At 53.5% G+C, this 19,421-nt stretch overlaps 1 protein-coding gene across 5 annotated transcripts in view; it reads left to right on the top strand.

Annotated features, from left to right (window-relative positions):
- The first annotated feature begins 1,455 nt into the window (after positions 1–1,455).
- LOC144263808 (class I histocompatibility antigen, F10 alpha chain-like) overlaps positions 1,456–19,421 on the top strand; it is a 36,504-nt gene continuing 18,538 nt past the window's right edge. For all 5 annotated transcript variants that reach the window (XR_013345850.1, XR_013345849.1, XM_077814790.1 and 2 more), the window contains exons 1-2: positions 1,456–1,679; positions 15,142–15,405. Coding sequence is in view for 3 of the 5 variants with exons in the window: in XM_077814790.1 (XP_077670916.1) it covers positions 1,493–1,679; positions 15,142–15,405 (451 nt within the window). In the remaining 2 variants the exon portion in view is untranslated. The remainder of the gene's footprint in view (positions 1,680–15,141; positions 15,406–19,421) is intronic.

Below are 19,421 nucleotides of genomic sequence, written 5' to 3'. Positions count from 1 at the left end.
AGGCCAGGGGGATCTGGAACCGTGGGAGTTTAATACAAGCCTGGAGTGGCCAGTATTAATGTGTAGAGACCTTGTGGATCCCGGCCTTCTGCGCTCGAAGTGCCAGTGGGTAATCCGCCTTGACAGCATCCCAGATGGGAAAGTTTCCCATGAGCCTGGCTCCCCAGACCAGGAGAGACCAGCCCAGGGCAGGATCCAAAACCCAGTGATACTAACGCCCACAGTGACCCTACTGCAGCATGGGGCAACCTTCCCAGGCCCCAGAGCTTCGGAACCTCCTCTCCCCGCCAGAGGAGGAGACGCACCAAAAAGAGTTCCCAGAAATGATGTAAACAGCCGAGTGACCGGCAAAAGCAGAGAAAATAAAGGGGTTAGGTCATCATCTGCCTGTGCCTAGATCAGGGGGCTGGAGTCCGGAGTCCTGGGTTCTCTCCATTGGCTCTGGGAGGGAAGTGGGGTCTAGCGGGATAGAGCAGGGGGCTGGAGCCAGGACTCCTGGGTTCTCTCCCTTGCTCCGGGAGGGAAGTGGGGTCTAGGGGTTAGAGCAGGGGGCTGGAGCCCGGACTCCTGGGTTCTCTCCCTTGGTCCAGGAGGGAATTGGGGTCTAGGGGTTAGAGCAGGGGGCTGGAGCCCGGACTCCTGGGTTCTCTCCCTTGCTCCGGGAGGGAAGTGGGGTCTAGGGGGTAGAGCAGGGGGCTGGAGCCAGGACTCCTGGGTTCTCTCCCTTGCTCCGGGAGGGAAGTGGGGTCTAGGGGGTAGAGCAGGGGGCTGGAGCCCGGACTCCTCTCCCTATCCCCAGGGGGGGTGGCGGCGCTGGGAGGTGCCGGGATGACTGTGTCTCACTCCCCCAAGGGGAGAGCGGGGCGGGCGCTTCGTTCACCGGCCCCGCGGAGCGGTTCGAGCCCCTCGCCGGCCGGAGCAGCGGCCGAGCTCCGGGAGAGCGGCGAGAGCCCCGGCCCCGGGGCCCCCGGACCGACCGGAGCCCGAGCTGCCGCGGCCCGTCCCCCGCGGGCTGCGGGGCCCCTGGAGGCTCGGGGGGGTCCCCGGCCGGGGGCGAGGCCCGGCCCGAGCTGTGACCCCCCCTCTCCCGCCGGCCGCCCCCAGCCGGGGGGTGCGGCCCCCCCAACCTCCAGCCTCGGCATCCAGGGAACAGCGACCTCGGCCGGGGAGCGAGTCGCGGCGCCGGGCCGGGCCGGGCAGCCCCGAGGCCACGGTCCCCGCCGCGCCGAACCCTCCGCCCGTCCTCTCCCGCTCGGACTGCCGGCCCCGCCGGGCTCTGCCCAGCGACCCGTGACGGCAGCGGGGCTCCGCGTCGCGATTGGCGGGATGCTCGGGGCAGGAGCTGGCTCCGCCCCCCGCGGCGTTCTCGGTCCCGCGCTGAACCCGCCCCTCCTCTCCAGCTCGGACTTTCGCTTTCCCTTCGCCTTCCGGCCCCGCCGGAGTCTGCCCAGCGACTGATGACGAGCCAGGTCTCCGCGTCGCGATTGGCGGGATGCCCCCTCCCCAGCCAATCCCTGCAGGCTGGAGGCTGCTGTGGGAGGAGCTGGCTCCGCCCCCCGCGGCGTTCTCAGGTCACGGGGCCGCGTCCGGCCGCGCTGCGGGGGGTCCGGGCCTGGCGCTGGCGCTGCGCCTCCTGCTGCCGCTGCTGGGGGCTGCAGCCCTGCCGGGGGCCCGATCCCGTGAGTATCGGGACGGGGGCAGCCGGGCTGGGGGGAGCTGGGTGCCGGGGGGGGCAGTTCTGGGCTCTGCGTTCAGAGGTGTCGGGAGACCCCCCCCCGCGCCCCCCTCCCCGGCACTGAGCGGTCGCTGACAGGGATCAGTGACGTTGCTATAGTGACGGGGGGGGGTCCTGGCCCCCTTGTGCCCGGCGCTGCCGGGGGCTGCGGGGACAATGTGCCGTGGGGGGCTGAGCGCCCCTGACCCGAGCGGTGACCCCGGCGTCTCCCGCCGACCGCCCCCAGCCGGGGGGTGCGGCCCCGCTCGGACCGGCACCCATGGGTGCTGCACCCGCCGACGAGCCCCTCGCGGCCCCGTGCGGCTCCCGGGCTGCGGGGCATCCCCGGGGCCAGGCGCTGCCCAGACTGGGTCCCTGCCCGCGTCTCCGGGCCGGGCGGGGCTCTCAGACCCGCGTCCTGTGGGCAGAGCCGGGCTGAGGGTCAGCGGGGGGAGTAAACTGACCCCCCAGACAGACCAGGGTTCAGTGACGGGAAAAGGCTTCTCGGGTCTCTCGCACCTTTAATGGCTCCCAGACGGTTCCTCACGCCGGGTTTCACCCCAGGGCCCGGGACTCCCGAGTGCGGCTTGTCCTCGGCTCCGTCCAGCCGGGCTCCGTCAGCACCAGTCTAGTCCCACCCACAGTCCCCAATGGGTCCTGTCTGTCCTGGGAGCAGGTCCTTCGAGGCGCCATCCCAGGGAGGAGATGTCAGCCCCGCTCTCTCTCTGGCCGCGTGTTGGCACCCCGGGGCGGGGGAGAGTTTGGAGCCCCTGGATCTGTGCGTTAGTCGGGTCTTCGTTTGGGCGAGGTGAGCTCCCGCGGCAGAGCCCAGAACAGCTGCTGCGTTTGTGCGGTTGGGGTCTCCTGAACCTGCCGGATAAAGAGCTTCCGGATCCCTGCAGGGTGGGGTGAGGAGAGGGGAAGGCCCATCCTGCTTTTCCAGGCGTGGACTTGAATCTTCCTTGTTCCCCAGGAGGCAGCAGCTCAGACCCTGGGGAGCTCAGGAGCCCGTATTGAGCTGGGTGAGGCTGCGGGGTGGGTTTGGGGTTTGTTTGAAATGGTTTAAGGCACACTGGTGCCCTTGTGTCACCTCAGTAACAGGCTTGTTTTGACTTAAAGAGGGTTAGGCCCCAGTGCAGCCTGGCCCTACAGGATCATAGGACCATGGAAGACATGGGTTGGAAGAGACCTCAGGAGGTCATCTAATCCAACCCCCTGCTCAAAGCAGGACCAATCCCCAACTAAATCATCCCAGCCAGGGCTTTGTCAAGCTGGACCTTAAAAACCTCTAAGGAGGGAGATTCCACCACCTCCCTAGGTAACCCATTCCAGTGCTTCACCACCCTCCTAGTGAAATAGTGTTTCCTAATATCCAACCTAGATCTCCCCCACTGCAACTTGAGACCATTGCTCCTTGTTGTGTCTTCTGCCACCACTGAGAACAGCTGAGCTCCTTCCTTTTTGGAACTCCCCTTCAGGTAGTTGAAGGCTGCTGTCAAATTCTCCCCTCACTCTTTTCTTCTGCAGACTAAATAACCCCAGTTCTCTCAGCCTCTCCTCATGAGTCATGTGCCCCAGCCCCCTAGTCATTTTCGTTGCCCTCCACTGGACTGTATCCAATTTGTCCACGTCCTTTGTTTAGTGGGGGGGGGGGACCAAAACTGGCCGCAATACTCCAGATGTGGCCTCACCAGTGCCGAATAGAGGGGAATAATCTCTTCCCTCGATCTGCTGGCAATGCTCCGACTAATGCAGCCCAGTATGCCGTTGGCCTTCTTGGCAACAAGGGCACACCACTGACTCATCTCCAGCTTCCCATGCACTGTCATCCCCCGGTCCTTTTCGGAGAATTGCCGCTTAGCCAGTCGGTCCGCAGCCTGTAGCGGTGCATGGGATGCTTCCATCCTAAGTGCAGGACTCTGCACTTGTCCTTGTTGAACCTCATCAGATTTTTTTTGGCCCAATCCTCTAATTTGTCTTGGTCACTCTGGACCCTGTGCCTACCCTCCAGCATATCTACCTATCCCCCTACCTTAGTGTCATCCGCAAACTTTCTGACAGTGCAATCCATCCCATCATCCAGATCATTAATAAAGATGTTGAACAAAACCGGCCCCAGGACTGACCCCTGGGGCACTCTGCTTGATACCGGCTGCCAGCTAGACATCGAGCCGTTGATCCCTACTCGTTGAGCCCGACGATCTAGCTAGCTTTCTATCCACCTTATAGTCCATTCATCCAATCCATACTTCTTTAACTTGCTGACAAGAATACTGTGGGAGACCGTATCAAAACTTTGCTAAAGTCAAGGAATAACACGTCCACTGGTTTCCCCATATCCACAGAGCCAGTGCTCTCATCATAGAAGGCAATCAGGTTGGTCAGGCATGACTTGCTCTTGGTGAATCCATGTTGACTATTCCTGATCAGCTTCCTCTCCTCCAAGTGCTTCAAAATGGATTCCTTGAAGCTCTGCTCCATGATTTTTCCAGGGACTGAAGTGAGGCTGACAGGTCTGTAGTTCCCTGTATTCTTGTTCTTCCCTTTTTTAAAGATGGACGCTATATTTACCTTTTTCCAGTCGTCCGGCACCTCATCCCAATGGCCTCAGGTTTTCAAGGATAATGGCCAATGACTCTGCAATCACATCAGCCAACTCTCTCGGCACCCTTGGAGGCACTAGATCCGACTCTATGGACTTGTGCATGTCCAGCTTTTCTAAATAGTCCTTAACCTGTTCTTTTCACCATTGAGGGCTTCTCACCTCCTCCCCATACTCTGCTGCCAAGTGCAGCAGTCTGGGAGCTGACCTTGTCTGTGAAGACTGGCAGAAAAAGCATTGTGAGTACTTCAACTTTTTCTACATCACCTGTCACTAAGTTGCCTCCCCGATTCAGTAAGAGTCCCACACTTTCCCTGACCGCCTTCTTGTTGTTAACATACCTGTAGAAACCCGTCTTGTTACCCTTCACATCCCTTGCTAGCTGCAACTCCAATTCTGCTTTGGCCTTCCTGATTACACCCCCGCATGCTCGAGCAATATGGTTATACTCCTCCCTAGTCATCTAGTTTCCACTTCTTGTAAGCTTCCTTTTTGTATTTAAGTTTACCGAAGATTTTCACTGTGAAGCCAAGCTGGTCACCTGCCATATTTGCCATTCTTTCTGCACATCGGGTTGTTTCTTCCTGTGCCCTCAATAAGGCTTCTTTAAAATACAGCCAGCTCTCCTGGACTCCTTTCCCCTTCATATTAGCCTCTCAGGGGATCCTGCCCATCAATTCCCTGAGGGAGTCAAAATCTGCTTTTCTGAAATCCAGGATCTGTATTCTGCTGCTCTTCTTTCTTCCTTTTGTCAGGATCCTGAACTCGACCATCTCATGGTCACTGCTGACTAGGTTGCCACCCACTTCTACTTCCTCTACCAATTCTTCCTTGTTGGTGAGCAGGTCAAGAGGAGCAGGGCCCCTAGTTGGTTCCTCCAGCACTTGCACCAGGAAGTTGTTCCCAACACTCTCCAAAAACTTCCTGGATTGTCTATGCACTGCTGTATTGCTCTCCCAGCAGACGTCAGGGTGATTGAAGTCCCCATGAGAACCAGGGCCTGTGATCTGGAAACTTGTTAGTTGTCTGAAGAAAGCCTCGTCTACCTCATCCTCCTGATCTGGTGGTCTATAGCACAAGCCCACCACGACATCACTCTTGTTGCTCTCTCCTCTAAACTTAACCTAACCATTAGAGAATGGAAAGTTACAGCAAGTCCATCTGGGTCTGTCCAGAACTTTTTCTTTTGTTCCAGTCCAGAAGCTTCTCCTCCCTCCAGCAGCCCACACTTAGCCCCAAGGGGCCCCTCCTTAGTCTTTTGTTCTTGTTTCTGCCAAACATTGTCATCTGGACTCATCTTCGGCTCTTTGTTTTTCAGCTGGTCACAGCTGGTTGGCTTCCTGCAGAGAATGGGTCATCCCATTCACAAGGATGGGCTTGTGCTATAGACCACCAGATCAGGAGGATGAGGTAGACGAGGCTTTCTTCAGACAACTAACAAGTTTCCAGATCACAGGCCCTGGTTCTCATGGGGACTTCAATCACCCTGACATCTGCTGGGAGAGCAATAGACAATCCAGGAAGTTTTTGGAAAGCGTAGGGGACAATTTCCTGGCGCAAGTGCTAGAGGTGCCAACTAGGGGGGGCGCTTTTCTTGACCTGCTGCTCACAAACCGGGTAGAATTAGTGGGGGAAGCAAAAGTGGATGGGAATCTGGGAGGCAGTGACCATGAGTTGGTTGAGTTCAGGATCCTGACGCAGGGAAGAAAGGTAAGCAGCAGGATACGGACCCTGGACTTCAGGAAAGCAGACTTCGACTCCCTCAGGGAACGGATGGCCAGGATCCCCTGGGGGACTAACTTGAAGGGGAAAGGAGTCCAGGAGAGCTGGCTGTATTTCAAGGAATCCCTGTTGAGGTTACAGGGACAAACCATCCCGATGAGTCGAAAGAATAGTAAATATGGCAGGCGACCAGCTTGGCTTAACAGTGAAATCCTAGCGGATCTTAAACATAAAAAAGAAGCTTACAAGAAGTGGAAGGTTGGACATATGACCAGGGAAGAGTATAAAAATATAGCTCGGGCATGTAGGAATGAAATCAGGAGGGCCAAATCGCACCTGGAGCTGCAGCTAGCGAGAGATGTCAAGAGTAACAAGAAGGGTTTCTTCAGGTATGTTGGCAACAAGAAGAAAGCCAAGGAAAGTGTGGGCCCCTTACTGAATGAGGGAGGCAACCTAGTGACAGAGGATGTGGAAAAAGCTAATGTACTCAATGCTTTTTTTGCCTCTGTTTTCACTAACAAGGTCAGCTCCCAGACTGCTGCGCTGGGCATCACAAAATGGGGAAGAGATGGCCAGCCCTCTGTGGAGATAGAGGTGGTTAGGGACTATTTAGAAAAGCTGGACGTGCACAAGTCCATGGGGCCGGACGAGTTGCATCCGAGAGTACTGAAGGAATTGGTGGCTGTGATTGCAGAGCCATTGGCCATTATCTTTGAAAACTCGTGGCGAACCGGGGAAGTCCCGGATGACTGGAAAAAGGCTAATGTAGTGCCAATCTTTAAAAAAGGGAAGAAGGAGGATCCTGGGAACTACAGGCCAGTCAGCCTCACCTCAGTCCCTGGAAAAATCATGGAGCAGGTCCTCAAAGAATCAGTCCTGAAGTACTTGCATGAGAGGAAAGTGATCAGGAACAGTCAGCATGGATTCACCAAGGGAAGGTCATGCCTGACTAATCTAATCGCCTTTTATCATGAGATTACTGGTTCTGTGGATGAAGGGAAAGCAGTGGATGTATTGTTTCTTGACTTTAGCAAAGCTTTTGACACGGTCTCCCACAGTATTCTTGTCAGCAAGTTAAGGAAGTATGGGCTGGATGAATGCACTATAAGGTGGGTAGAAAGCTGGCTAGATTGTCGGGCTCAACGGGTAGTGATCAATGGCTCCATGTCTAGTTGGCAGCCGGTGTCAAGTGGAGTGCCCCAGGGGTCGGTCCTGGGGCCGGTTTTGTTCAATATCTTCATTAATGATCTGGAGGATGGTGTGGATTGCACTCTCAGCAAATTTGCGGACGATACGAAACTGGGAGGTGTGGTAGATACGCTGGAGGGGAGGGATAGGATACAGAAGGACCTAGACAAATTGGAGGATTGGGCCAAAAGAAATCTGATGAGGTTCAATAAGGATAAGTGCAGGGTCCTGCACTTAGGACGGAAGAATCCAATGCACCGCTACAGACTAGGGACCGAATGGCTAGGCAGCAGTTCTGCGGAAAAGGACCTAGGGGTGACAGTGGACGAGAAGCTGGATATGAGTCAGCAGTGTGCCCTTGTTGCCAAGAAGGCCAATGGCATTTTGGGATGTATAAGTAGGGGCATAGCGAGCAGATCGAGGGACGTGATCGTCCCCCTCTATTCGACATTGGTGAGGCCTCATCTGGAGTACTGTGTCCAGTTTTGGGCCCCACACTACAAGAAGGATGTGGATAAATTGGAGAGAGTCCAGCGAAGGGCAACAAAAATGATTAGGGGTCTAGAACACATGACTTATGAGGAGAGGCTGAGGGAGCTGGGATTGTTTAGTCTGCAGAAGAGAAGAATGAGGGGGGATTTGATAGCTGCTTTCAACTACCTGAAAGGGGGTTCCAAACAGGATGGCTCTAGACTGTTCTCAATGGTAGCAGATGACAGAACGAGGAGTAATGGTCTCAAGTTGCAGTGGGGGAGGTTTAGATTGGATATTAGGAAAAACTTTTTCACTAAGAGGGTGGTGAAACACTGGAATGCGTTGCCTCGGGAGGTGGTGGAATCTCCTTCCTTGGAAGTTTTTAAGGTCAGGCTTGACAAAGCCCTGGCTGGGATGATTTAACTGGGAATTGGTCCTGCTTCGAGCAGGGGGTTGGACTAGATGACCTTCAGGGGTCCCTTCCAACCCTGATATTCTATGATTCTATGATGCATCGTCATTAGTTGCTTGGTGCCAAATGTCCAGGCAGTTGTCTTCTGGGACTCCCCATCAGCATGGGGCTCAGACCCCAGATAGTGAGGCATCAGTCACACCTGGATCTCTGCAGCGTAAACAACCTTTTCCCCCACCTTGATAACCATGCAGCTTATAGGGGAAACTGAGGCACACCCATTACAAATCATTGGGAGAGGTGATTGGTGGGTGATGCTGAGAAAGACCAGGTGATGATCGGAGCAGAGGAGTCTGCACCGGAGAGTTCAGAGAGCAGGGCTTGGTGAACCCAAGTCCAGTGCATGGCCCTTCTGGAGAGTCGGGGAGCTGACCCAGGGCAGCCAGGTGAATGCAGAGGGGAGGGTGAGGAGATGGGGAGCAGAGGGTCGGATGGGCCATCGCCTTGGAAGCTGAAGTTACTGAGGAGGAGTGTGGGAAGCTGAGGAAAGGGAGGGAGAGCTGGGGTGGGGACCAGGGAGGGTGACTGAGGGGAGGAGCGGGGTGGATGGCAGATGACAGCAGCGTGGAGAGAAGAAAAGAGAGAAATTAAGTGCAGGGCCCTGCAAAAGAAGAGATGGAGTGAGGAGGGGAGAAGGAGGGGCTGGAAGCAGCAGGCGAGTGGGGAGCAGAGGCCGCTGCAGGGCAGTGTCAAGAGGCAGGGAGCCAGATCTCTGAGAGGCAGGAGCGGGATCAGACTCTGATCCGTAGTGTCCCTGTTGCTCCCATCACTTCAGTGTCCAAGGGCTAGAGCCATAAAGGGGCTAAGGTGCCTAAATCCCAGAATCAGGCCCCCCAGTGTTCACAGTTGTGGGCCCCACGCTGCAGGCCAGTCAGCCTCACCTCAGTCCGTGGAAAAATCATGGAGCAGGCCCTCAAGGAATCAATTCTGAAGCACTTAGAGGAGAGGAAAGTGATCAGGAACAGTCAGCATGGATTCACCAAGGGCAAGTCATGCCTGATTAACCTAACTGCCTTTTATAATGAGATAACTGGCTCTGTGGATGAGGGGAAAGCAATGGACGTGTTATTCCTTGACTTCAGCAAAGCTTTTGATACGGTCTCCCACAGTATCTTGCCAGCAAGTTAAAGAAGTGTGGGCTGGATGAATGGACTATAAGGTGGACAGAAAGTTGGCTAGATCATCTGGCCCAATGGGTAGCGATCAATGGCTCCATGTCTTGTTGGCAGTTTGTATCAAGTGGAGTGCCCCAAGGGTCAGTCCTGGGGCCGGTTTTGTTCAATATCTTCATGAATGATCTGGAGGATGGCATGGATTGCACCCTCAGCAAGTTTGCAGATGACACTAAACGGGGTGGAGTGGTAGATATGCTGGAGGGTAGGGATAGGATACAGAGTGACCAAGACAAAGTAGAGGATTGGGCCAAAGGAAATCTGATGAGGTTCAACAAGGACAAATGCAGAGTCCTGCACTTAAGACGTAAGAATCCCATGTACTGGTACAGACTAGGGACCGAGTAGCTAGGCAGCAGTTCTGCAGAAAAGGACCTAAGGGTTACAGTGGACAAGAAGCTGGATATGAGTCAACAGTATGCCCTGCTTGGCAACAAGGGCAAACGGCATTTTGGGCTGTATAAGTAGGAACATTGCCAGCAGGTTGAGGGACGTGATCATTCCCCTCTATTAGACATTGGTGAGGCCTCATCTCGAATCCTGTGTCCAGTTTTGGGCCCCACATTACAAGAAGGATGTGGAAAAATTGGAAAGAGTCCAGCGGAGGGCAACAAAAATGGTTAGGGGGCTGGAGTATATGAGTTATGAGGAGAGGCTGAGGGAACTGGGATTATTTAGTCTGCAGAAGAGAAGAATGAGGAGGGATTTGATAGCTGCTTTCAACTACCTGAAAGGGGGTTACAAGGAGGATGGATCTAGACTGTTCTCAGTGGTGGCAGATGACAGAACAAGGAGCAATGGTCTCAAATTGCAGTGGGGGAGGTCTAGGTTGGATATTAGGAAACACTTTCACTAGGAGGGTGGTGAAGCACTGGAATGGGTTACCTAGGGAGGTGGTGGAATCTCCTTCCTTAGAGGTTTTTAAGGTCAGAAATCACGTTGGGAAAGAAAGCTACTAGAGCCTCCCCTGGGATAGTGCTTGGAGTGTGCTATAGACCACCGGGATCTGATTTGGATATGGATAGAGACCTCTTTAATGTTTTTAATGAAGTAAATACTAATGGGAACTGCGTGATCATGGGAGACTTTAACTTCCCAGATATAGACTGGAGGACAAGTGCTACTAATAATAATCGGGCTCAGATGTTCCTAGATGCAATAGCCGATCGATTCCTTCATCAAGTAGTTGCTGAACCGACAAGAGGGGGTGCCATTCTAGATTTGTTTTTGGTGAGGAGTGAGCTATTTTTAAGAAAGGAGAAAAAAACGTGATCTGGGTAACTACAGGCCTGTTATTTTGACATGTGTAGTATGCAAGGTCTTGGAAAAATTTTTAAAGGAGAAAGTAGTTAAGGACATTGAGGTCAGTGGTAAATGGGACAAAATACAAGATGGTTTTACAAAAGGTAGATCATGCCAAACCAACCTGATCTCCTTCTTTGAGAAAGTAACAGATTTTTTAGACAAAGGAAACGCAGTGGATCTAATTGACCAAGATTTCAGGAAGACGTTTGATATGGTGCCACATGGGGAATTATTGGTTAAACTGGCAAAGATGGGGATCAATATGAAAATTGAAAGATGAATAAGGAAATGGTTAACAGGGAGATTATAGTGGGTCCTGCTCAAAGGTGAAATGTCAGGCTAGAGGAAGGTTACCAGTGGAGTTCCTCAGGGATCGGTTTTGGGACCAATCTTATTTAATCTTATTACTGATTTCGGCACAAAAAGTGGGAGTGTGCTAATAAAGTTTGCGGATGACACAAAGCTGGGAGGTATTGCCAATTTAGAGAAGGACCGGGATATCATACAGGAAGATCTGTATGATCTTGTAAACTGGAGTGATATTAATAGGATGAAATTTAATCGTGGGAAGTGTAAGGTCATGCATTTAGGGATTAATAACAAGAATTTTAGTTATAAGCTGGGAACACATCAATTAGAAGTAACTGAGGAGGGAAAGGACCTTGGAGTACTGGTTGACCACAGGATGACTATGAGCCGCCAATGTGATATGGCCGTGAAAAAAGCTAATGCGGTCTTCGGTGCACCAGGCGAGGTATTTCCAGTCGAGATAAGGAGGTTTTAGTACCATTATACAAGGCACTGGTTAGACCTCACCTGGAATACTGTATGCAGTTCTGGTCTCCCATGTTTAAGAAGGATGAATTGAAACTCGAACAGGTACAGAGAAGGGCTACTAGGATGATCCGAGGAATGGAAAACCTGTCTTATGAAAGGAGACTCAAGGAGCTTGGCTTGTTTAGCCTAACCAAAAGAAGGCTGAGGAGAGATATGATCGCTCTCTCTAAATATATCAGAGGGATAAATACCGGAGAGGGAGAGGAATTATTTAAGCTCAGTACCAATGTGGACCCAAGAACAAATGGCTATAAACTGGTCACTGGGAAGTTTAGACTTGAAATTAGATGAAGGTTTCGAACCATCAGAGGAGTAAAGTTCTGGAACAGCCTTCCAAGGGAAGCAGTGGGGGCAAAAGACCTATCTGGCTTCAAGATTAAACTCAATAAGTTTATGGAAGAGATGATATGATGGGATAACATGATTTTGGCTATTAATTGATCTTTGTCTACTAGTGGTAAATAGGCCCAATGGCCTGTGATGGGATGTTGCGGGGGATCTGAGTTACTACAGAGAATTCTTTCCTGGGTATCTGGCTTGTGAGTCTTTCCCACATGTTCAGGGTTTAGCTGATTGCCATAATTGGGGTCGGGAAGGAATTTTCCTCCAGGGCAGATTGGCAGAGGCCCTGTGGTTTTTTCGCCTTCCTCTGCAGTGTGGGGCACCGGACACTTGGTGGAGGATTCTCTGCACCTTGAAGTCTTTAAACCGTGATTTGAGGACTTCAGTAGCTCAGATATAGGTGAGAGGTTTATTGCAGGAGTGGGTGGGTGAGATTCTGTGGCGTGCTTTGTGCCGGAGGTCAGACTAGATGATCATAATGGTCCCTTCTGACCTTAGAGTCTATGAGTCCGGCTTGACAAAGCCCTGGCTGGGATGATTTAGTTGGGATTGGTCCTGTTTTGAGCTGGAGGTTGGACGAGATGACCTCTTGAAGTCCCTTCCACCCTGATATTCTATGAGCTCACACAACAGTGTGGGAGGAACCGAGTGATTTGGGCATCACCTGGGGGGTAGGAGACACCTGGTTTCAGGTTCCCTCTGCCTGTGCGGGAGACTGGATTTGAGCAAGGCTCTGCCACCTCACAGGGTGCCTTAGTCCCTGTGCTGTGGGGTACTCTGCTTTGGGGCCCCCTCCATCGCTCCTGTGGGAGCTATTCCACTGGGGAAAAGTAGAACTGGGCCAGAGAGCAGGGGCTTGAGAATGGCTCTGGAGCCAGGTGGTTGGAGACCCTGGGTCCAGTCCCCCTGCTCCACTGACTCTCTTTAATTAGTTAGCCAGGGAGAAGCAGCATCAGCAGCCCTGCTCGCCGGATCCGGCGTCTGATTGTGACTGAAGGGGAGTGAAATGGACAGTGGCTGGTGCACAGCCGGAGGAGCTGAGGGGAAGAAAAGGGGAGAGCTCCGTCCCCATTAGATCCGTCTGTTCTTCAGCTCATACATAAGCCAGGTCAGGGCTGTCCCTGTTGTGTGTGTCCAGCGTCCAGCACGGGGGGCGGCCCTCTGGTCTGTAACTGGCCATTAGGAGCTAGGGAGCAAGGCCCCGATCCTGCAGACGCTGTGTGTCACGTTACTGAGGTGAGGGAAGGCTCCAGGGGGCTGTGAGAGTGAGTGAGGGTCCACACTGCGAGGCTGCAGGATCTGAGACGAAATAATCCCTGAGACATTGAGGAACTAACGGGACCAAATAAGTTACCAGCCTGCGTCAGCCTGCCCCCCCACCCCCCCAGGTCCTGACCCCCCCCCCGCCCAGACGTGTGTGTAACTCCCCTGAGCCATGTCTGACGTCAGTGGGACGCTCATATGGGTGAAGGGATCAGGGATTCAGTCTCTGCATCATCAGGCGGTTTGGGAGCTGTCGTCCTTCCCCATCCCCTTTGGCCTTGATCCTGCCTGTGGATCTGTGGGGCCGGGGGATCAGCCTGTGAAGTCTGTGGGGCAGGGCCTGTGCAGTGACTGGCATGACAGGGGGCCCGATCCCTACAGGGGACCTGGTGTGCAGCCACAGCATGAATAAGTGAAGACCAAAGCAGACTGTGAAGCGTTACAAAGGGGATTACAATGGACGAGAAGCTGGAGACGAGTCAGCAGTGTGCCCTTCTTGCCAAGAAGGCTAATGGCATATTGGGCTGCATTAGTAGGAGCGTTGCCAGCAGATCGAGGGACGTGATTGTTCCCCTCTGTTCAGCACTGGTGAGGCCGCATCTGGAGTATTGTGTCCAGTTTTGATTCCCCATCTACAGAAAGGATTTGGACAAATTGGAAAGACTCCGGTGGAGGGTAACGAAAATGATTGGGGGCTGGGGCACATGACTTCTGAGGAGAGGCTGAGGGAACTGTGTTAATTTAGTGTGCAGAAGAGATGGGTGAGGCGGGATTTGATAGCAGCCCCAACTACCTGAAAGGGGGTTCCACAGAGGATGGAGCTAGGCTGTTCTAAGTGGTTGGAGATGACAGAACAAGGAGCAATGGTCTCATGTTGCAGTGGGGGAGGACTAGGTTGGATATTAGGAAACACTATTTCACTAGGAGGGTGGTGAAGCACTGGAACGGGTTACCTGGGGAGCTGGTGGAATCTCTTTCCTTAGAGATTTTTAAGGCCCGTCTTGACAAAGCCCTGGCTGGGATGATTTAGTTGGGTTTGGTCCTTCTTTGAGCAGGGGGTTGGACTAGATGACCTCCTGAGGTCTCTTCCAACCCTAATCTTCTATGATTCTATGATCTTACAAAACTGGGTGACTGGGCAACAAAATGGTAAATGAAATTCAGTGTGAATAAACACAAAGTAATGTACACTGGAAAACATAATCCCAACTATACATATAAAGTGACAGGGTCTAAATTAGCTGTTACCATTCAAGAGAGATCTTAGAGTCATTGTGGATAGTTCTCTGAAAACATGCACTCAGTGTGCAGTTTCAGAGCGGTAGCCGTGTTAGTTTGTTTATGGAGGACACGTGTCTCAGTGGCTATTAGTCACGATGAGGCAGGGATGGTGTCCCTAGCCTCTGTTTGTCAGAAGCTGGGAATGGGGCGACAATCCCGGCATGATTCCTGTCTGTTCATTCCCTCTGGGGCACCTGGCACTGGCCACTGTCGGCAGACGGACACTGGGCTAGGTGGAGCTTTGGTCTGACCCCGTCTGGCCGTTCTTATGTTCTGAATAAGTTATAGTAAATTGTGTGCACAGCCAGTGTCCTGGCTCCCACCTGTATCTTGGACACATCCCCCTGCCCACCTTGCCTTCCCCAGCTTCAGCTCCTGCATCTCCCATCCCCCAGTCCTCCTGCCCCACCCTCTCCCATAACACCGCCTTCCATTTCCCCACACCGCACTCCAGCCCTGCCCCTCCTCCTGGGCCCCCTTTCCTTCTTCACACTTCCCTGCACGCCCAATACATTCTCCCCATATACTCCCCTCCTCCTCACACATGCTCCAGCCGCCCTGTACCTCCCCACCCCTTCCCCTCCTCACTCCCCCTCCAGCCCTGCCTCCCTTTCTCCTCGTACCACACCATCTCTTGCTCCCCAGTCAGGCCGTTCTGTGAGCCCTTCCCCAGGTCTCCCTCCCACAGGAGCGCTCCTGTGTATTGCCAGGGGCTACCTGGCAGGGTCTGGTTGGATCTGACCTCCCTGCCCCCAATCTTTCCCCCCAGGCCTGCACTCCAGGCGTGTATTGGACACGGTGGTGTCGGAGTCCAGCCCGGGGCTTCCCTGGTACAGCCGTGTTGTGTACGTGGACGATCAGGTCACCTACATCTACACCAGCGGGATGAAGAGGGCGGAGCCCTACACAGTGTGGATGGCGCAGAACGAGGGTCTGGAGTTCTGGGACGAGGTGACCTGGTGGGGACTGCGCTTCCAGAAATGGTACAATGTGAGTCTGACCACCCTGGGTCAGCTCTACAACCAGAGTGAGGGTGAGTGCGGGACCCGACCCGACCTAGGGACGCAGGGACATGGGGTGGGGGGCCTGGTTGATGTAAACAGGCTGAAGGGACACAGGGATGCGTGTTGGGGATGGGGGGAAGGGACAGCCCCCAGGGGCATTTTCTCGCTGGAGTCCGTGTGAATGTGGGGGACAAAGGGACATGGGGCGGGGGGAGGGGCTGCAGGATGGAGGGTTCATGCGAAAGACATGTTTTGACACCCTCCAAAGTGGGACTCTCATACTGTCCCCTCCCCAGACACCCCAGATTTGTGCTACCAGTCCCACTTGCAGCTTCCTCTGCTGCCCTTCGGGGGACCCCCCGCCCCTCGTGTGTGGTCATTTCCTGGGCAGAGCGGCAGAGGTGCGAAAGCCGGAAGTTCCCATCAGACCCGGCTAGTCTGACCTCCTGGTCACCCAGGCCAGAGAATCGTACCCAGCAATTCCTGCACGGAGGGGTTTGTTCCTCTCGGCTACGACAGTGACGCTGTCAGACCCTAGAGCTAGAACAGGGCTTTGGGACGTCTTGTCTCAATTCCCAGACACCGAGTGATGGGGAATCCCAGTATCGACAGCCCCAAGTGTTGAGACATCACGAGTCAGGCCCCCAAAATCCTGAGTTTGGCTTAAATGTCGTCAGTATTTTGGGAATAGTATTGGAGCTTATTTTTATTTGCCCTCTGGTCTGAGCCTTTAGGGGACACATTTCCGGGGTTTTCCCTGCTCCTAGAAGGACTAGAAGTTACTGCTGTAAGAAGAGAGCTGAGACTCTCCTCTAATCTCATGAGTCCAGGAACTAGGGATTTAATAAAACCACCCAGCATCATGAGACGCACGGTAAAGTCACAAGAGCAGGCAGTGCTGCATTCACCCAGCCCTGGGGAGAAGCTGCTCACCAGTGAGCCTCCTTCATTGTTCGCTTTGTCTTATTTCCAGAGTGAGTTTATCGAAGGTCAGATTCCTCTTCACTCTGCAGAGTGAGGGTCTGACATTGACTTGGGCTGGAGAGTTAGTGAGAGAATCAGCTCCTGCAACGTGCAGAGACTCCCGGGCTTCCTTACTCCCGGCAGCACAAACCCCAGCCTGTGTCCGCTGGTTGGAGCCCCTGGGGTCAGGCAGGTTCCCCTGCACACTATCGATAAATGTGTAAAGAGCCGTTCTTCCTGCTCAGCCTTATATATGGGGTGTAGCCCCTTGGCCAGGCCCCTGGATTGGGCTGTCTCACTTAGCACGGGGATGATCCATAAGCGTTCAGTGCCTGTCACTGCTGAACTATTCCTGGCAGGTGAGGGTCTCTGATGTAAGTGCTCTGCCCTTCCTGACAGGAATTTTCACTCGCCAGTCCCGTGATTCCCCTGTGTCAGTGGTACTGGCCTGTCACATTGGTCCTCACCCAGGAGTGTCCCCAACCCCTTGTTATAGCACCCCCGGGCCTGCCCGAATCCCTCCTGGCTCCCAGCACTGAGACAGCAGCAATGAGAACTAATTCCCATCCTCTCATGGACACCTGGGTTCCTGGTGGCGCTGCCCCATGGCTAAGCGACAGGGTGGAGGGCTGTCAAGTGTCTGCCCCCCTAGTGTGGGAGCCCCTTCTGTAGCTAGTTTAACCCTCTCCTGACTAGTCTCACCCATTGGTCCCTGGCTGCTGAGACTCCAACCTGACCTGCTCACACGGACACTTGCCTCCCCAATGTTAAGAAAGGGCTCCACTCGCCTGCCCCTAACCCTGCGCTGGGGAGCTGCTGTCCTGTCCCCGCTGCCCCCTCCCAAACCACTGTCCTGACTGCCCCCTCCTGCCTTCCTCCCCCCATTTACCCCCTCCTCGCAGTCCTCGGGCTGCCAGGTCACCAGAGACTGTCCTGAGTCCTGCATCCTGGCCACCAACGCTGTTCCCCTCTCTAGCTGCGTCTGCCCCCAACACGCATATGGGGGAATTCAGAGTCTGGTCCCTCTGAGACCCCATCGGTGCCCCCACCCTGCTCATCCCTGTGGAGATCAGCATAGAGCAGAAGAGGGATGTGTGGGGCTGCTTGCTTCTCTCATTACTCCATCCCTTTTCCCCTCAGTTGTTTTTCTCACTTTTTGACTTCAGTTGACTGGAATAAATAGTTAGTTGGACTCTCATAGCAGAGTTTCTTCTGGTCCTGAAACTGGGCATGCCTCGGTCTCTGGGCTTCAAACCCGGGACCTTCTGCGGCGACCCCATGCCTTTGAGCGACCGGCACTCTAGCTGTCTAAAGTGCGTGGATGAGACTCCTCTTGCGGATCTCTGTCAGCTCTGCCACCAGTTCAGTCCACATGTGAAACAGGATAGGGAGGCCACGCTGAAGTTGTGACAGGTTTGGTCACAGAGACTCCCCTCGAGACTGTCACTCGATGTGCTGAGATACCAATGAAAACAACCCTTCTGCGAGAATAGGCTCCCCTCTACTCCTGTCTTGCTGAGTTAGACACACCAGTCATCTCCAGCACAGACACAGAGGTTGGGCCACAGAAACTGAGTTTCACTCAGCCCTGGGGCTTCTCAGTTAACAGGGACTTTCCCAGCACCCAGTGTTCAGCCTTTCTGGGAGCCTGAACCCCAAATAAATCCGTTTTACTCTGTATAAAGCTTATACAGGGTAAATTCATAAATTGTCCACCCTCTATAATACTGCTAGAGAGAGATGGAAAGCTGTTTGCTCACCAAGGTATTAATCACTTACTCTGGGTTTATTAATAAACAAAAGTGATTTTATTAAGTATAGAAAGTAGGATTTAAGTGGTTTCAAGTAATAACAGACAGAACAAAGTAAGTCACAAAGGGAAAATAAAACAAACTCGCAAGTCTAAGCCTAATACATTCAGTAACTGATTACCGGAAATATCTCACCCTCAAAGAAATTCCAATAAATTTCTTTCACAGACTAGACTCCTTCCTAGTCTGGGCCCAATCCTTTCCCCTGGTACAGTCTTTGTTAGATCCAGCAGACAACTCAGGTGGTAAGCAGGGGTTTTCTCATGACTGGCAGCCCCCTTTGTCCTGCTCCACCCCCTTTTATAGCTTTGGCACAAGGTGGAAACCTTTTGTATCTCTGGGTCCCCACCTCTCCTGCTAAATGGAAAAGTATGAGATTTAAGATGGATTTCATTACCAGGTGATATGGTCACTGTAAGACCCCTAGTCTCCATTCTTCCTGGGTTGGCCCTCACATGCACAGGAAGGCTTGCAAGTATACGGAGCCATTCACAGTTCATTGACTCTGAAGCATCCTTAATGGTTTCCAATTAATATGTTTACATTAGTGATACAAGTTTATATCTTATTCTCCTAACTCCAGAGATGGAATTAATACATGCAAACAAATGGGATGAATACACTTAGTAGATTACAAGCTTTCTAATGATACCATACAAGAGACCTTTTGCATAAAGCATATTCCAGTTACGTCATATTCACATTCATAAGCATATTTCCATAAAACACATGGAGTGCAACGTCACAGAGGTCCCTCCTGATGGAATCAGCACTCAAACCTTCTTCAGAGCTGAGCCAGTCAAACTTGGCACTGTGTACCTCAGTGTTGGTATGAAGAGCTGCTGCAGAGAGAGTCCATACAGGACTCTTGGCACCGTTCCCCATGCCCAGTACCAAGAAAGAAACATAAGCAGCAGCTGCCTGAGAGGTTCCTCATCTCTAAGAATGGACAAGCATGGGGAGTGCCGGGGAGTGCGACCAGCGTCTGGCCACTCCTCTGCCCCTGCTCCACGGCGATACCGTTGACTCCGCCCTGTCCACAGGCCCTGTGGAGTCCGGTGCCCGACCAGCCGCCGGCACCAGAGGGGCAGAGAGGCACAGCAGGGTCGCGGTGCCGTCCATCCCGGAGGGGTTTGCAATGGCCAAGGACTGGCTGGCATGGTCGCTACCACCCTTGCTGGCAGTACAAGAGTTGGTGCCAGCAGCGGGGGAAGCAGAAGGGAGCATGTTGCCCCGAGCTCCCGTTTGGTACCAGGCCCCTTGCTCTCTGC

Source organism: Eretmochelys imbricata, chromosome 4, assembly GCF_965152235.1.
Source record: "Eretmochelys imbricata isolate rEreImb1 chromosome 4, rEreImb1.hap1, whole genome shotgun sequence".
Lineage (NCBI taxonomy): Eukaryota > Metazoa > Chordata > Testudines > Cheloniidae > Eretmochelys > Eretmochelys imbricata.
The sequence above is the reverse complement of the archived record's forward strand: the minus strand, read 5'-3'. Positions and strand labels throughout refer to the sequence as shown.